General features: G+C 48.4%; 1 protein-coding gene across 2 annotated transcripts in view; it reads left to right on the top strand.

Moving 5' to 3' along the window:
* The first annotated feature begins 286 nt into the window (after positions 1-286).
* Positions 287-15,456, top strand: part of LOC127035974 (syntaxin-binding protein 1) — a 65,248-nt gene continuing 50,078 nt past the window's right edge. For both annotated transcript variants that reach the window (XM_050926354.1, XM_050926353.1), the window contains exon 1: positions 287-450. In XM_050926354.1, coding sequence (XP_050782311.1) covers positions 414-450 — 37 coding nt within the window. In that variant the 5' untranslated portion in view covers positions 287-413. The remainder of the gene's footprint in view (positions 451-15,456) is intronic.

Below are 15,456 nucleotides of genomic sequence, written 5' to 3'. Positions count from 1 at the left end.
GGCTGTGCCTCTCTCCCCTCCACTGCCCCGCAGTGCGCTGCATGGTCAGCGCCCACCCTGCAGCCCTGCCTGGGGCCCGCGGGCGGACGGAGCCCGGGGGAGTTGGGGGCGCAGGAGCCTGCTGCTCCCCCCCCCCAGCCCAGATGGCCAGGGGGGCTGTCCTGCAGCCCGGTGATGGATGCACCAACCCGCCTAGGCGATTGGTCTGCACCGCGATGACGTCATGGAGCACCATCACCTCCCCTTCCCCATCATCATCAGCACCACACCTCCCCCCCCCCCCATCTTCAACTGCCCGGGCTCCCCCTCCTTCGCAGTCAGCTGAGAGCAGAGCCACGGCCGGGGCCAGAGGATTTTTACAAACCAGAGAAGCAGCAGGAAAAGGGGGAGACCCCCCCCCGCAAAGGCACAGCATGGCACCCCTCGGGCTCAAGGCTGTGGTTGGAGAAAGTAAGAGGATGCTTCTCTCGTTGATCTGTTTCCCTTTCTGATCTCTCCCCTCCCTGGGCTGTGCGGGGGGGCTGGATCTGGGGCCGGGGGGGGGGGATCTGGGAGATTAGATCCACTCTGTTTGGATGTGGGAGTGTGTTGCGGGAGGGGGGCAGGATCTGATGGGGAAAATGGACTAGAGTCTTGGTAATCTTTTGCTGGGGAAAACAGAAAGGGGGGGGGGATGTTGAATTGCAGATGCGCAATCCGGACCCTTGCAGGCAGGATCAACGGCCGGCTAGGGGGTGGGGGGAGGGAAAGGGGGCAGAGGAATCAAAGAAGAGGAAACTGGAGCCCTACGTGGGGAAATGGGGGCCTATGGGAGGGGGTGTTACCATTGATTGAGGGAGGGGGGCGGTTGGGATTTTTCTGCAGTGCTGGGGGTGGGAGATGGAAAGAGAAAGCAAACTGATCCGTTTCCCCAGGCTCTGGGTCCTAGTGGCTTTGTCCAGCAGACAGCGGTTGCCTGATTATGCCAATAAATAACAACAGGAATGATGATAATAATAAACAATAATTAATAAATAAATCCCAAATGATTCCCCAGAGCCTCCAGGCATGGGGGGTGAGGGTGGGAGGAGGTGATCTCTGCCTGGGCCAATAATAAATAAATACAAAATTACAGGCTCATTCGCCAAAATTGGCTGGGTTATTTTGCGCAGGCAGAGAAAGCCCCTGCTGCTACGCCAGATCCTGCAGTGTCAGGGCAAAGCCTGCTGGACTCCCCCCTCCCACCCCAAAACATCAAATAATACCATGCAAGCAGCGCCCAGCCTTCCCTTCCCATCAGGAACGTTCCCCCAAGGAGGGGGAGTCTGTTCCAGCTCCCCGAAGAAATGGTTCAAATAAAGGCTGAATCTTCTCTAGGCTTTGAGCTAGGGGCTTTGGCAACCAGAGTATTTCTTTGTGCAGTTGCTCTGATTTGTAGTGGTGGTGGTGAGAACTTAAGCTCTCCTGTATGAATCCAAGGTGCTATTTTTGGCTCAGGGTTGATGATCTCTAGATTTGGGAGAGAAAAAAAATTTTAGATTCCCCCCCCCAAGATGATGTTATTTTTAGTATCTAAATAAGGGGTTCTTCTTTTTAGAGCTTATGCAGGTGGGGAGTTCCTGTACAGAGTGCCTGCATTCCTCATGCCATAACAATTAAATTGAGAAACTTTTATGCCTAAATAACTAACAACAAAAATGGTATAAAATGGTGACAACTTCCTCTGAGTACCCTCTGCCATGAACCATATAAATCCTTTGTTCTCTTGAAATTAATTAACCTTGTATTGTTTATTTAAATGGAAACCAGGCAAAATGTCGCCTAAAAAAATCGTTGTGTAATTATCATTTTTTTGCTTAGCGGTGGGAATGGGAGAATGTCCATGTAGATTCTAATAGCTCTGGGTACAGAGAAAGCGTTTCTGGAGCTTTGTGTATTAAGCAGGCAGGGTCTTATTTAACAATCCTCCACACCACAGCATTGGCTCCAGTCTGCAGATGGTGTGGCTGAAGTGCGGTGGTGTGACTGTTTCATAGGATGATCCCATTAGATTTATGTCCTGCTTTGTTCCAAGAAATCACCTGCCCAGAGAGCTAAGAGACAGCTCTGCACCAGTCTCGCTCTGCTTTCATTTTCCAAAAACCTACAGCTCATCTGCAGGCTTGGTCAGCTCAGTCAGGGGGAGAAAAAAAAATCCTTTGGTTCTGCTGCTGCAAGATAATCCTGGAGGGGGGTGAGGTGGAATTTAAAATATTTTGCTGCATTTAATTCTCTTGCACTAGATCGTCCTCTTTCACTCTCTGGCGTGTGAAAAGTAGGTTATGAAACCGACATGATGCAGAATGTATCACTGAGGGCTTGTCTACATCAGAAAGTTGCAGCGCTGGTGAGGGAGTTACAGCGCTGCAACTTTGAAGGTGTACACATCTGCAGGGCACCACCAGCGCTGCAACTCCCTGTTTGCAGCGCTGGCCGTACTCCCGTTTTGTCTCGGGTGTAGAGGATCCAGCGCTGGTGATCCAGCGCTGGTAATCCAATGTAGACACTTACCAGCGCTTTTCTTGACCTCCGTGGAAGGAGGAAGCCTCTGGTAATCAAGCTGGTCTCCTTTCCCGGTTTGCTCTCTCGTTCCCGGAGCCCAGAGCAAGCAGGTCTCCTTCCCTGCGGTTTGCTGGGTGGCTCCGGGAACGAGAGAGCAAACCGCGGCGAAGCGGGTCTCCTTTCCCGGTTTGCTCTCTCGTTCCCGGAGCCCAGAGCAAGCAGGTCTCCTTCCCTGCGGTTTGCTGGGTGGCTCCGGGAACGCGAGAGCAAACCGCGGCGAAGCGGGTCTCCTTTCCCGGTTTGCTCTCTCGTTCCCGGAGCCCAGAGCAAGCAGGTCTCCTTCCCTGCGGTTTGCTGGGTGGCTCCGGGAACGAGAGAGCAAACCGCGGCGAAGCGGGTCTCCTTTCCCGGTTTGCTCTCGCGTTCCCGGAACCCCCCTTGAAGCCGCCCAACAGCGCTGCAGTGTGGCCACATCTAACACCACTTGCAGCGCTGGTTGCTGTAAGTGTGGCCACTCTGCAGCGCTGGCCCTATACAGCTGTACTAATACAGCTGTAACAACCAGCGCTGCAAAACTTTAGATGTAGACATGGCCTGAGTTCCTCAACAGCATTCCTTGGAAAAACTAAAGGTCTCATCCGACCCTTCTTCCTCAGTCAAAACTCCCAAAGGCCACAATCTAAATGTATCTTCTGTACCTTCCGTTCCTTGAACAAAGACCAGTAGCTGGAAGCTAAAAGATGTTGACTTTTTACATGTTCTCTTTCTTTGCTTGAATACAATATTAACCATCGCAAGTCACACACACTTTCTTGTTCTAACAACTGTGTTGGGCATCTGACTGAAGGCAAAACTCTATGCTTCAGGATTTTTATAACAAACTGCACTGTTCTTTCCTCAAAAGAGCTTTTGTAATCTGTAAAAGATAACCAGTAGCTGGATTTCCCTCTAATATAAGATTATCTGTGAAGTCTGGATATCTATAATACTAGCGCTAGATTCTCTTCCTGTGCAGGGAAATGCTGCATAGGACACAGGTAATGTGGACTGTGATCGTCCAGAGAGCTCCATGCAGTCTGACCCCTATTGACTTCATTGGGGTTTGGGATTCTGCCTACAGAGAGCTCTTATTGTAGGAACAAGGCCCTGGGGAGAGTTTGCTCTCATTTCCTTGGAATTGTCCTGTCTGGGAGGTGGAGCTCATCCCCTGACCATAGGTCCCAGCTCTGTGTGTGGGAGTCTTGTGCCTCCTCCTTGCCTCCTGACCACAATGGTTGCTGCAGGACTTCTCCCATGGGTTCACTGTGCAGTTGCCCACACTGTGCAAGGTAATGCTGACTATGAAGATTATTGTGGGCTGGGATGTAGAGGAGGTTCTTCTGGTGGTGGTGGTGATGCCACGGAGAACAGTTGTCCTGATCCCTAGCCCACCCATTGATCCTGTGCACAGACTGGGTTTCCTCTCGAGTGGGAAAGGCAACACAGCATCATCCTGCCGTGGCTCCTGCTTTTACATGGCCCCACCCTTCAAAGAAAGGCTCTGGGCCTGGCTTCCCTCTAGCCCTTGGTGATAACTTTATAGACTTGCCTCTGAATTTGCAGCCAACTCGTGTCATAATGATACCTTTTCTGGGGCCATTCCATCCAGCACATCACCCCCTCCACCCACCTCATGTTGTGTTTGAGAGCAAACACCGTGCAGCCCATGCAGTTGCAAAATAGTCTCATAATTCCCCCCAGAAAAAAAAAAATCGCATTCCTGGATGAAACTTTCCAGGTCTGGCCTCTGCCCACGGATGTCTTGTAAATTCTGAGTAAAATCTCTCCAGCGTATCTGAGTCCAGTGACGGTTAAATCCTGATTCCCAGCTCCTTCCGTCACCATTTTATGAAACTCCTGTCTACTTTTTTTGGGGGTGGGGTGGGGGGTGGGAATGAAGTTACCATATTTGCCAGCTGCCCTGTTTGACCCAGGTTTGTCCCTATCTTTTAAAGGCCAATGATGGCACGTAGTGGAGCTGCTGTGATTGTTTTTAAACCATGTTGGCCTTCCAACAAGTAGAAGGGGCTGTGCTAAGCAGGCAGGAGTGTGTCAGGGTGCAGAGCAGATGAGTTGGGGAACATGAGCTTCTGCACTGCTTAGAAATCTTTGCCCACCTCCTGCCTCATCCCATCCTCTGCCCAGTCCCCTGGACCTCTCAGCCTGCCTCTCACATTTACTTCAAATCTCGGCCTTTGTGTCCCTGAATACCATGGGCCTGGAATACCTGGCAGAGTAATGAGCATCTCTGGTCATCTCCTCCCCAGCTAGGTCCTACACTATTTTCTTCCTCCCTTGGCCTGTTAGCAGTCTGCTTCTCTCCACCTCCTTTAGGCCAAGTGGGTGGGACTGCCAGCCTGTTCCTCCGCTGATTTCGCAGAGGTTTCCCATACGGTGCCCAGTGCCTCGCTGAAGCGGTTATGGGTTAACAGTGCAGCTAAAGGAGAGCAGGCTGTAAGCACTGTGCCAGCTCCATTGCCCTCAGCGATTGCACACTCCTAGGATTCTCTTTCTCCTCTTTGAATTTAATTTCCTGTTTATTATTATTGTTTCTTTTAAAAGAAATGAACCCTTGTGTCACACCGGAAATGAGAAGGCAAGGGCTGAAATTTGCAAACAGTTTTGGGCATTTAGACACTTTTAAAATTATTCAGGGCCCTTTGAGAAGTTTGCAAACTCTTACCCTGTAACGAAACCATTGTTACAATGGCCTTTGTTTAAAGAGACACTATAAAGGAATATATTAGACACCTTTATTATTAGAATGAATGGAAGCCGTGTGTCAAGAATCCCCTAAATTGCCTGGGAAATCTCCATCAAGGTATCTGCAACCATGCTGCCCATATGTAACATCCGCTATTTAAACTTCCTTGTTAGATGTCTGGCTTTATCACTGTTCATGATTTTCAAGTGAAAGCCGCAAATATATACAAGAGGCACAGGGTGCTCACGCTAATGGTGCTGTAGGAGGCCGAACACTCGCATGTTGGGATTGTTAAAAGAATTAAACCTTAGCTGCCTATTCATTTTTTTGGCACACACACAGACTCTCCTTCTCTTCCCATACGTCTATACAATCCGAGAAACTGTTCTTATAGACACACAAAAGATCAAGTGCCCAGGGCTGGCAGGCCATCCATAACTCACCCCCCGTGGGAGAGATTTTTAAAAGCGCTCAGCATGCTGGGTACATTGGAACGGAGCCGTCTTGACAGGCTGGCCTGAATAGTGGCGAATGGGCGGATTCTTCACTGCCTTGCCCCTTGGGTAGTTATTTAGGTCCAGATGCTCAAGGTTTCTAATGTCCATGGAAGTCAGTGGGAGTCAGGTGTCTAAATACCTTTGAGGATCTGCGCCTTATACCTATGCGAGAGCATGTGGCCCCTTGCCACTATCACGAATAGAGAATTCTGATTTCTTAGCCTCCAACACCCACTTGCACAGGCTCGTTGATCACCCAAGGTGCAAGGCAGGGGAGAACCAGCCCTTAAGTATCACAGCTGAGGTGTTACTGAATGCAAGGATTCTGCATTTGTCTGCGTGTCCCCTCCCCCAACACATTAGCTATAACAAAGGAAATTATGGCTTGAGTGACAGCTTCCAACATGGAACCTGACATTTCTTTCTAATTTATAAGACTTTTTTGGGTTTAATATCCCTTTTTATTCCCCCCCACAACCTCCCCACTGTCGTTTAAAAAGAGAGAGCTCTGCATCTCCCTAACGTCAGGAAGTGTTAGGATCCACTCCCTCCTGCAGTACTGCCACAACGTTTTCCCTGGGTTTTGGCATTTGGGGAGAAATATACACGGTCTGTTTCAGACCAGCACACACAAAGCCAACACAACTTCATTGTGGGTGACGAGGGAGACTGCAAGTAACCCTTCCGATCGGCTTTCCAAGGGCTCAGTGCCCATGATTTCAGGAAGATTTCTCTAAGTGCTTTGCTCCCGACATGCTGAGCGCTATTGAAAATCTTTACTTCCACGCCGTGCCGCAGGAGTGTTAAGGAACTCCTGACGGTGATTAAATCTATGGCGCATTTGCACCACTCTCTGTACCGGGTAAAATTTGTGGTCCTGCATCCCTGCAATGGCTCTTCGGGCTTAGTAACCAGGACGGGCAACTCACCAGGTGGTTGGAAAAACTGTTCCTGCTCCCCTTGACCTTGATTGGAATTCTGCTGGTGAGTTCAGGGAGAGAGCAGGAGATAGCCTGTAACCTATCTCGGTACACTTGGTAGTCATGTTTAATACACGTGTGGCACACTGGAGCTTGCCTCTCAGTGACCATGTGTTAAAAACAGAATCGTTTTCTGTGAAGCCAGACTTAAAATACCACAAAGTTTTTTCAGATAAACAGCAGGTGAAGGAATGAATCCAGTTGGAAGAGTAAATTTTAAGACACTAAGCTGGAGACACTAAATAGTAAGTCCTTCTGTTTAAGGGCATTGGGCCTGATCCTTCAACGGTTATTGAGGTTTCTTTGGTTGAGTAAATGTTGCAGGGCTGGGCTCTGCCTTTAAGAATGAGGTGTTATTTGTGCTTTAAACCAAGTGACTGCCTGCCCACTGTTCCTAAGTCAATGGAGTCTGCTTTACGGTGATGGACATGCTTAGGGAATAATAAATTTAGGCCTAGAAAACATGCATTGAGCCGATTTCTGAGGTATATAAATGGTATAATAGATTGTTTATGAGGGGTCACGCATAATCTGTTAATAGACTCATAGACTTTAAGGTCAGAAGGGACCATTATGATCATCTAGTCTGACCTCCTGCACAATGCAGGCCACAGAATCTCGCCCACCCACTCCTGTAACAAACCCCTAACCTATGTCTGAGTTATTGAAGTCCTCAAATCGTGGTTTGAAGACCTCAAGCTGCAGACAATCCTCCAGCAAGTGACCCGTGCCCCACGCTTCAGAGGAAGGCGAAAAACCTCCAGGGCCTCTTCCAGTCTTCCCTGGAGGAAGATTCCTTCCCAACCCCAGATATGGCGATCAGTTAAATCCTGAGCATATGGGCAAGACTCACCAGCCAGCACCCAGGAAAGAATTCTCTGTAGTAACTCAGATCCCACCCCATCTAACATCCCATCACAGACCACTGGGCCTATTTACCTGCTAATAATCAAAGATCAATTAATTGCCAAAATTAGGCTATCCCATCATACCATCCCCTCCATAAACTTATCAAGCTTAGTCTTGAAGCCAGATATGTCTTTTGCCCCCACTACTCCCCTTGGAAGGCTGTTCCAGAACTAATGGTTAGAAACCATCGTCTAATTTCAAGTAATGGACCAGCAAAAATCAGTTGCCTAGTCTAAGTGGGTCTTTAAATAAAGATTGAACAAATTTATGCTGGAGATACATTAAACTAGGAGTTGGTATTGGAAGTGGTCCTTGGGCAGGTTTTGCTGGAGAGATTGTCACCAGCTTTTCAGAAGTGACTTGTGATTTTGGGTCCCAAGTGGCACTATGGTAGAGGCTGGATTTTCAGAAGTGGCAGCTGCCCTGGGAAAAATCAGGCCCTAGAAAGGAAAGATAATCCAGTGACTGGGGTGCTAGCCTGGTATCACAGAATATCAGGGTTGGAAGGAACCTCAAGAGATCTAGTCCAACCCCCTGCTCAAAGAAGGACCAATCCCCAACCACCTCCTCCAAGATTGAACTCACAACCCCAGGTTTAGCAGGCCAATGCTCAAACCACTGAGCTATCCCTCCCAGGGTTCAGTTTCCTGCTCTGCTGCAGATATCCTGTGTGACCTTGGGCAAGTCACTGTGATGGGGCTCAGGGGACAATCCAGGCCAGTGAGGGGTTGTGTCCCCAATTGCCTTGCAATCTTGGATGCCTCAAATGTTTTGCTGCTGTAACACTCTGCCTGGGATATTCATCGTCAGTAACAAGTATGCAGGTCGTACCCTGAGTGTCTTTGTATAACTGAAACTCTGGTCCAGAAACACTCCAGCAGCCTGCCAGCAACACACTACTGTCACACTCTGGCTTGCACCAGCCTTGGTTACAACCAGCAAGGTGACCCCAACACACTCCCAAGTCCTGGATTTCTTCAAAACCCTGTTGTCTGCAATGTCCAGCTCTCTCCTGGATAGTGCAGAGAAATCATAAGGTTCATTTGTTCCTCTAAAAAACACAAACCCCACTAGCTTGCCACATTAACTGAAGTTAAGAGTCACTTTAATTCCAACACAGCACTAGTGATTTAGATTAATAGTAAAACAAAATTATTAAATATAGGACATAGGTTAAGTGATGCCAAGTAAAAGGAATGATGTTAGAAAGGATTATAAACAAGTAAAAATGATAACACGCATCTAAAACTCTAAAACTTAATCTAACAAGGTCACAGGCTTGGTGAAAGATGGTTTCTCACCTATATTCAGTTTCCAGAGACTTTAACCCCCCCTTGGTTGAAGGACCCATCTTTCTTGGCTTGCAAGAGCTCTGTTCCATTGTGGCTGGCTAGTGTTGGATGCCAAAGATGGTTTCTGCCCTTGCTTATATCTTCCAAAGTTCAATGACTTTGTTTTAAGAGGCAGGATGACCTCAAGCTGTTTTTTCCCTTCCTGTGGGCTTCCCATCCCCCTGATGATCTTCTATGTAATGAGAGCTTCCACTATTTCTGGTCACACCTTGCTTAATTTCATTGGAGACAGACAGACAGCTGCCATCCTGAGGTTAGTGTGAGGTTTGCCTCCACCGTTTGTTAGCTTGATGGGACTGTTTACATGATACATAAATATGTCCTCGTTGTCTTTCAAAGTGCTTTGGAAATAATTCCTGTCATGGTATAATTCCCCACTCTGAACCTTAGTGTCCAAAAAGATGGGGTACCAGCATGAATTCCTCTAAGCTCAATTACCAGCTTAGTACTTGTAGCGCTGCCACCAACCAGGAATTCCAGTGCCTGGTACACTCTGGTCCCCCCAAAACCTTGCCTGGGGACCCCCAAGACCCAGTCCCTCTGGATCTTAACACAAGGAAAGTAAACCCTTTCCCTCACCGTTGCCTCTCCCAGGCTTCCCCTCACCGTTGCCTTTCCCAGGCTTCCCCTCCCTGGGTTACCCTGGAAGATCACTGTGATTCAAACTCCTTGAATCTTGAAACAGAGGGGAAAATTCACCTTCCCCCCTCCTTCTCTCTCCCCCTCCCAGACTCTCCCTGAGAGAGAAAGTAATCCTAACACAGAGAGAAAATAACCTTTCTCTCCCCCTTCCCTCCTTTCTCCCCACCAATTCCCTGGTGGATCCAGACCCAGTCTCCTGGAGTCTCACCAGAATAAAAAAAACAATCAGGTTCTTAAACAAGAAAAGCTTTTAATTAAAGAGAAAAAACAGTGAAAATTATCTTTGTAAATTTAAGATGGAATATGTTACAGGGTCTTTCAGCTATAGACACTGGGAATACCCTCCCAGCCTAAGTATACAAGTACAAATTAAAATCCTTCCAGCCAAATACACATTTGAACTCCTTCCAGCCAAATACACATTTGCAAATAAAACAAACATAAGCCTAACTTGCCTTATCACCTAGTACTTACTATTCTGAGTACATAAGAGCCTGTATCAGAGAGATTGGAGAGAAACCCGGTTGCACGTCTGGTCACTCTCAGAACCAGAGAGAACCACCACCAAACACTAACAGCACACACACAAACTTCCCTCCCTCAAGATTTGAAAGTATCCTGTCCCCCGATTGGTCCTCTGGTCAGGTGACAGACAGGCTCACTGAACTTGTTAACCCTTTCCAGTCAAAAGAGACATGAAGTACTCCTGTTCTATTAACCCTTAACTATCTGTTTATGACAACTCCCAATGGGGAAAACATGTGCCTTTGTCTAAGGCAGACCTGTTTACCAACTCACCTGGCAGGCCTGGGTTAAACACACTTGAGTCATCATTCTAGCACGTCTGACTCTTAATACCCATTGCTAATGTACATCGAACAAGAATATTAATGATCAGGGAGTTGTTAGTTTTCAAATGATACCTCACAAGATGTGTTTTGTACAAAGATTACTACAATAGTGTGTAGGGTGTGAATACAGAGGTGCTTAGTGTTACAGTCACTAGTCTCTCTTTGCCTCAATTTCCCATCTGTACAATGGGGATAACAGCACTGTCCTGCCTGACAGGGGTGTAGTGAGGATAAATACATTAGTGACTATGGGTGTTCAGATACTACAGTAATGGAGGGCCACCTCTTAGATAGCTGTATCTGAAAAGTGGGAGCTGTATCACGTCACAAGATATGCATGTTACATGGGATACCCACATGGTCACTGGTTCTTTATAAGAACTGAGGCTGAAGACCAAGTACCTTCAGCCCGCTGAGAACAGGTATCTCTCATCTTGAAGTGTGTTACTGCTCTTGTGAAATGTGTTGCTACATGTTTGCCTAGTGAGTCTTTCCCATTGGTTAACAGCCAGTGTTGGGTAGCTAAACTGGGAGTATCCTCCCAATCGTTCATCAGCCAGTCAGGTTGCTCTTTTGTTTCCAGTCCTATTAGATATGCACATTGGTTTACAACATCCCTTGGAAATATATTTACATGCCATTAATTTCCTTATGGGCTTCAGGCTATTTCTGTAGCATGATCACATGAGTAGGACATCTGTAGATGTAAAATTAGACATATTGAAGCAAATTCCGCCTTTGGTTACACCCATGCTCTGCCCTAGAGTTAATATGGCTTACCTGAGAGCTGGTCTACACTGCGAACTTGTATTAGCATATCTGTGTCTCTCAGGGGTGTGAAAAATCCACACCCCTGTGAGATGTTGTTAAGCCAACCTAACTCCTGGTGTAGACAGAAGAATTATTCAATCCCCTTAGGTACTGCTTCTCGGGGAAATGGATTAACAAGGCCAACTGGAGGACCCCTCCCATCGGTGTAGGCAGTGTCTACACTGAAGTGCTATAGTGCTACCCCTGTGTGAGGTATCGAGCCCACTTTTCTTACTGTTCCACTATTGCACCATCAATGTCAATTGGAGATTTGCCATTGATGCTAATGGTGGGAGGATCAGACCTTATGTCAAGCAAACGGTACTCGTTTGAGAGGCTCCGTGAAAGATTGCTCTGCATTGCTCTGTTATATATAAAATACATTGCCTCCTGGAGTGACATTCCAGTTTTATTTCTTATAGGCCACCTCATTGCTAACTTTTAAATTATCCGATCAGTCACTGTAATGCCATGCTAATCAGCCAGAGAGGCAAATTAATTCAGAAAGAATGACGGACTGGAAGATACATGCAAGAGATCTAGTGAGCTGGCTGTAGCCCTATGAGTTGTCCCCATCACTTGTTTAAGACGTTATCTCTCAAGAGTGGTGAAGACCATCAATAAAAGGGTGATCAATAATAGAGGAGAATTACTCACCCTTAGCCTTTTGGATTAGCATTATTTTTCTATAAGTTACAGAAGTGAAATTGTAGCAGTTCGCTTTTTCCCCTCATTCTTAGTAAAAATAGAAAGAGAAATTTAAGAGCAGCTTGGCCTGAGGATAACAGACCCAAAGTGGTGAGGCCATACAAGCAGGCATATGATGATAACATCCAGTGTCGTGGGATGAAATGGACACCAAAAACATTTTTTTCCATGACCTTAGTTATATCTGACTGTCACAGGCTCACTTGAGGCATCCAGTAAAACAAGCTCACCTTAATTTTGCAGAAAATAAATTAACACTTACCTCAAGATGGCCACTTGGGCATTAAAGTACTTATTAACAGTCCTTCTCTGGGCCAACCAAAAGGCACCTGACCAAGGGGTCTTGTATTAAGACAGGGAGGGCCTCCCTGCTGTGTCCCAGCCTCATGCAGAACTGCTTTAGGTAGTAGCAGCCAACTCTTTTTATCTGGCCTGCTGGCCTCTCATTGGTCTGCGAGTACTGCAGGCCCTCTAGCCACTGAAGGACCAAGTCTCACTGGTTCCACCCGCAGCTGATCCTGGGAGGCCTTTCTAGGCAGCTCCTGGAATCTGAATTTGCTGCCTTTCTCTTCCAAAAGGACATCTTCTTAGAGTGCCAAGGCAGCAGAACCGCTGGTAGAGGGCAGTAAGTGGCTGCTACACCCTGTCCCACCCATCTGCATAATATTAAAGATAATAAGCTTGATTCTTCTCTTGGTTACAATGGTGTAGATACAGAGTAGTTCCATTAAAGTCATTAATAGGGCACCCAGACAGGAAGTTCATCAGCGCATCTTGTTTTGCCGCTTCCCAATCATAGAACGTTGCCCCAGGTGAGATGACTTCTCCCAGTCGAGGGGTCGGCAGGAAGGGTCCAAGGCACCTCCCTGCCATTTCGCCCCTAGAATTCTTCATTATTTGTATTGTGGTAGTGTCTGGGGGTCCCACTCATGAATCCAGGTCTCATTGGGCTCTAGTATCCTCTGACTATAACTCACCTGGAGCTACTGGAGTTTTGGGAGCTTGTATGTGTGGTGGCTGCTACATAGCCCCTGAGGAGAGCTGTTAGCTGAGCAGTCCCCACCTTCCTCCAGTTGTTCTGCGCTCTGTTCTGATTTATGCTGGAGAACCTTGCCCATATCCCACCACAAGGCCAGATGCAGAGTACACCCACCTTATCCCTAAGCCCGCACACTCCCTAAGCTTGGCACATCTCATCCATGTATCCACCTGTGCTCTCTCCACACATCTACTGTGCCCACACATCCCACTTCAGCCCAGTCTTACCAAGCGGGCACAGCAAGCTGGACAAGGGTTGCCAGAATTTCAAAATGAGACAGGGTCTCCAGGGCCCAGATGGGTGCAGTGTTTCCAGGACAAGGCTTTCTAGCATCTGTGGCACCGCTGTCTTTGTCAGGGTTGTTCTCCCTAAACCGGTGGCAGGCTGCTCCATAGCGTGACGTCTCTCTCTTTTCTCCCCAAGGTCAGGGGCTGCTTCTCCAGCTCGCTTTCTGAGGCGATGTCTTTGCTCCTTTCTGTTCCTTTGCGATTTCTGTGTTTTGGGCCCTGGAGCAGGAGATATCTCTCATCCATACACTGGCACAGCGGGCACAGTCACTTGCGTTGACATGTCCCACCCGCTCCCCGCCTCGCAGATATGCAGTGCTGGACATGGGGCACTCCTGGAATTCTGCAGCGCAGGCCTGCCCCGCGAATCCAGCCGGACCCTCCCAGTAACTCCGCTCTCTGATTCTTCTCCCTTCCCCTTCACACAGGATTCTCCTGCAACCTTTTGCCATTAGCTTCCCCGGAGTGTGCCTCAGCTGCAACAGTGCAAGGGATGTGATCTATTGCTATGGATGATTTGGGATCGCTGCAGGGTATCTGGGTACTGCAGTACTGAGGGACTGAGGTATTGTAGTATTGGAGGTGCTGGGGGGATGGTATTGTAGTACTGGGGGCCACAGGGTACTGCAGAACTTGGGGAGGCTTAGAGTGTTGGGGTTTGGGGTACTCGGCCATCCAGGGATCATTTGGGGATAAAAATGCTCACTCGAAGTACTGCAGACTCCTGCCCATGCAGCACACATGCACGCGGGCAGCACTCCGCTTGCTGTGCTATGGCCTGCATCAATTTATCCCTCATTCCCAGGGCAGGGTCATCCAGCCTTCAGGAAGTGGCCGGTCTGACCAAGGCTGTGTTTGAGGGCTGGGGATCTCTGAGAGGATCAATCCCTTTACCGGTTGGCTGGCTTGTTCTGTGAAGAATTGAATGGTCTTGGGGGGCGGGGGCAGCCTCCTTGCAGGCTGAGTGCGCCCCACCTTTGCCACTCATCACCCCTCGCCTGCTCCCACAACGGTGCACCGAGCCTGGAGGTGGTATCGCTGTAATTAACCCAAATCTTTGTCAAAAGAAGCCAGACACTTGCCCTCTCTGTTCCCCACCCTACATCTCCCCAACCTCTGACTTGCGCAGGCTGCAGGCCTTTCCCAACAGCTGCCTTGACAGCTGATTTCCCTGTGGTCAGAGATGTGGAGGTCCTGAGAGGTGAGGGCCATAATGCCGTTCCATACGGCCACACTGGATATGTCAGATCAAAGCAGTCTGCTTGTCCCTCCAATCTGGTATCCTGCCTGTCAGTCACTGGGCTTCAAGCTGCAGTCAGGACTTGCTCGCTAAGTGCAAAAAGACAGAAACAAACTCCCCGTATTTAAATGCACATGTCAAGAGCATTGGTTATGTCGGACACCAGGATTGCTAGGGAGACTGAAGCACTTGAGCACTGGCCTTCTGCCTCTAAGGTGCCAGAGACATGAGTATTTGAAACAAATCTCATGCTTCAGGGTATAGGTTGTAGGGTCAGGAAGGGTTTCCAGCCTCCTCTCTACCGAAGATTTCACAATTGCCCTGAAGAATGGCGATGGATTCTTTGCTTTCACTGAAGCAGGCAGTAGGCTTCAGAAATTCTCTGCTTGTATTGGCTGGCACCAGAGGCCATCGTAAATCTCAGTGGGTTGATCTGGTGCAGAAGGGGCAGTGCTAGCTCTGTCCCACAACGGACAAGGAGTAAATAAATCTGAACAAAATCGCCTCAGCCCAAACCTGGGAGCTGCTTTCAGCTGTTTGTGTAACAGACCAGCTCTTCTTGGGCAAATCATGGCCCCTCTGTGCCTCAGTTTCCCCACCTGTACAATGGGGATAATGACACTCCTTGGTAACGCACTTTGAGATCTGTGGCTGGAAAGTGTTATAGATGAGCTAGGCATTACTGTTATTGTTATTATTCTAGATGCAGGGTGTGAGCCTGGCAGCGGCTCTGGTGCCTTGGACTGCACACAGCAAAAAGGTGCGTTCTATCCGGGACGGTGCAGCAGCCAGGGGAGTGCACCGAACCATCGGAGCCCTGCCAGAGCTCAGAGGGGCACTTTTAACAGCTCCCTTAACTAAGGAGCTGGTGGACAGCC

Source organism: Gopherus flavomarginatus, chromosome 17 (genome assembly GCF_025201925.1).
Source record: "Gopherus flavomarginatus isolate rGopFla2 chromosome 17, rGopFla2.mat.asm, whole genome shotgun sequence".
NCBI classification, from domain to species: Eukaryota; Metazoa; Chordata; order Testudines; family Testudinidae; genus Gopherus; species Gopherus flavomarginatus.
The sequence above is the reverse complement of the archived record's forward strand: the minus strand, read 5'-3'. Positions and strand labels throughout refer to the sequence as shown.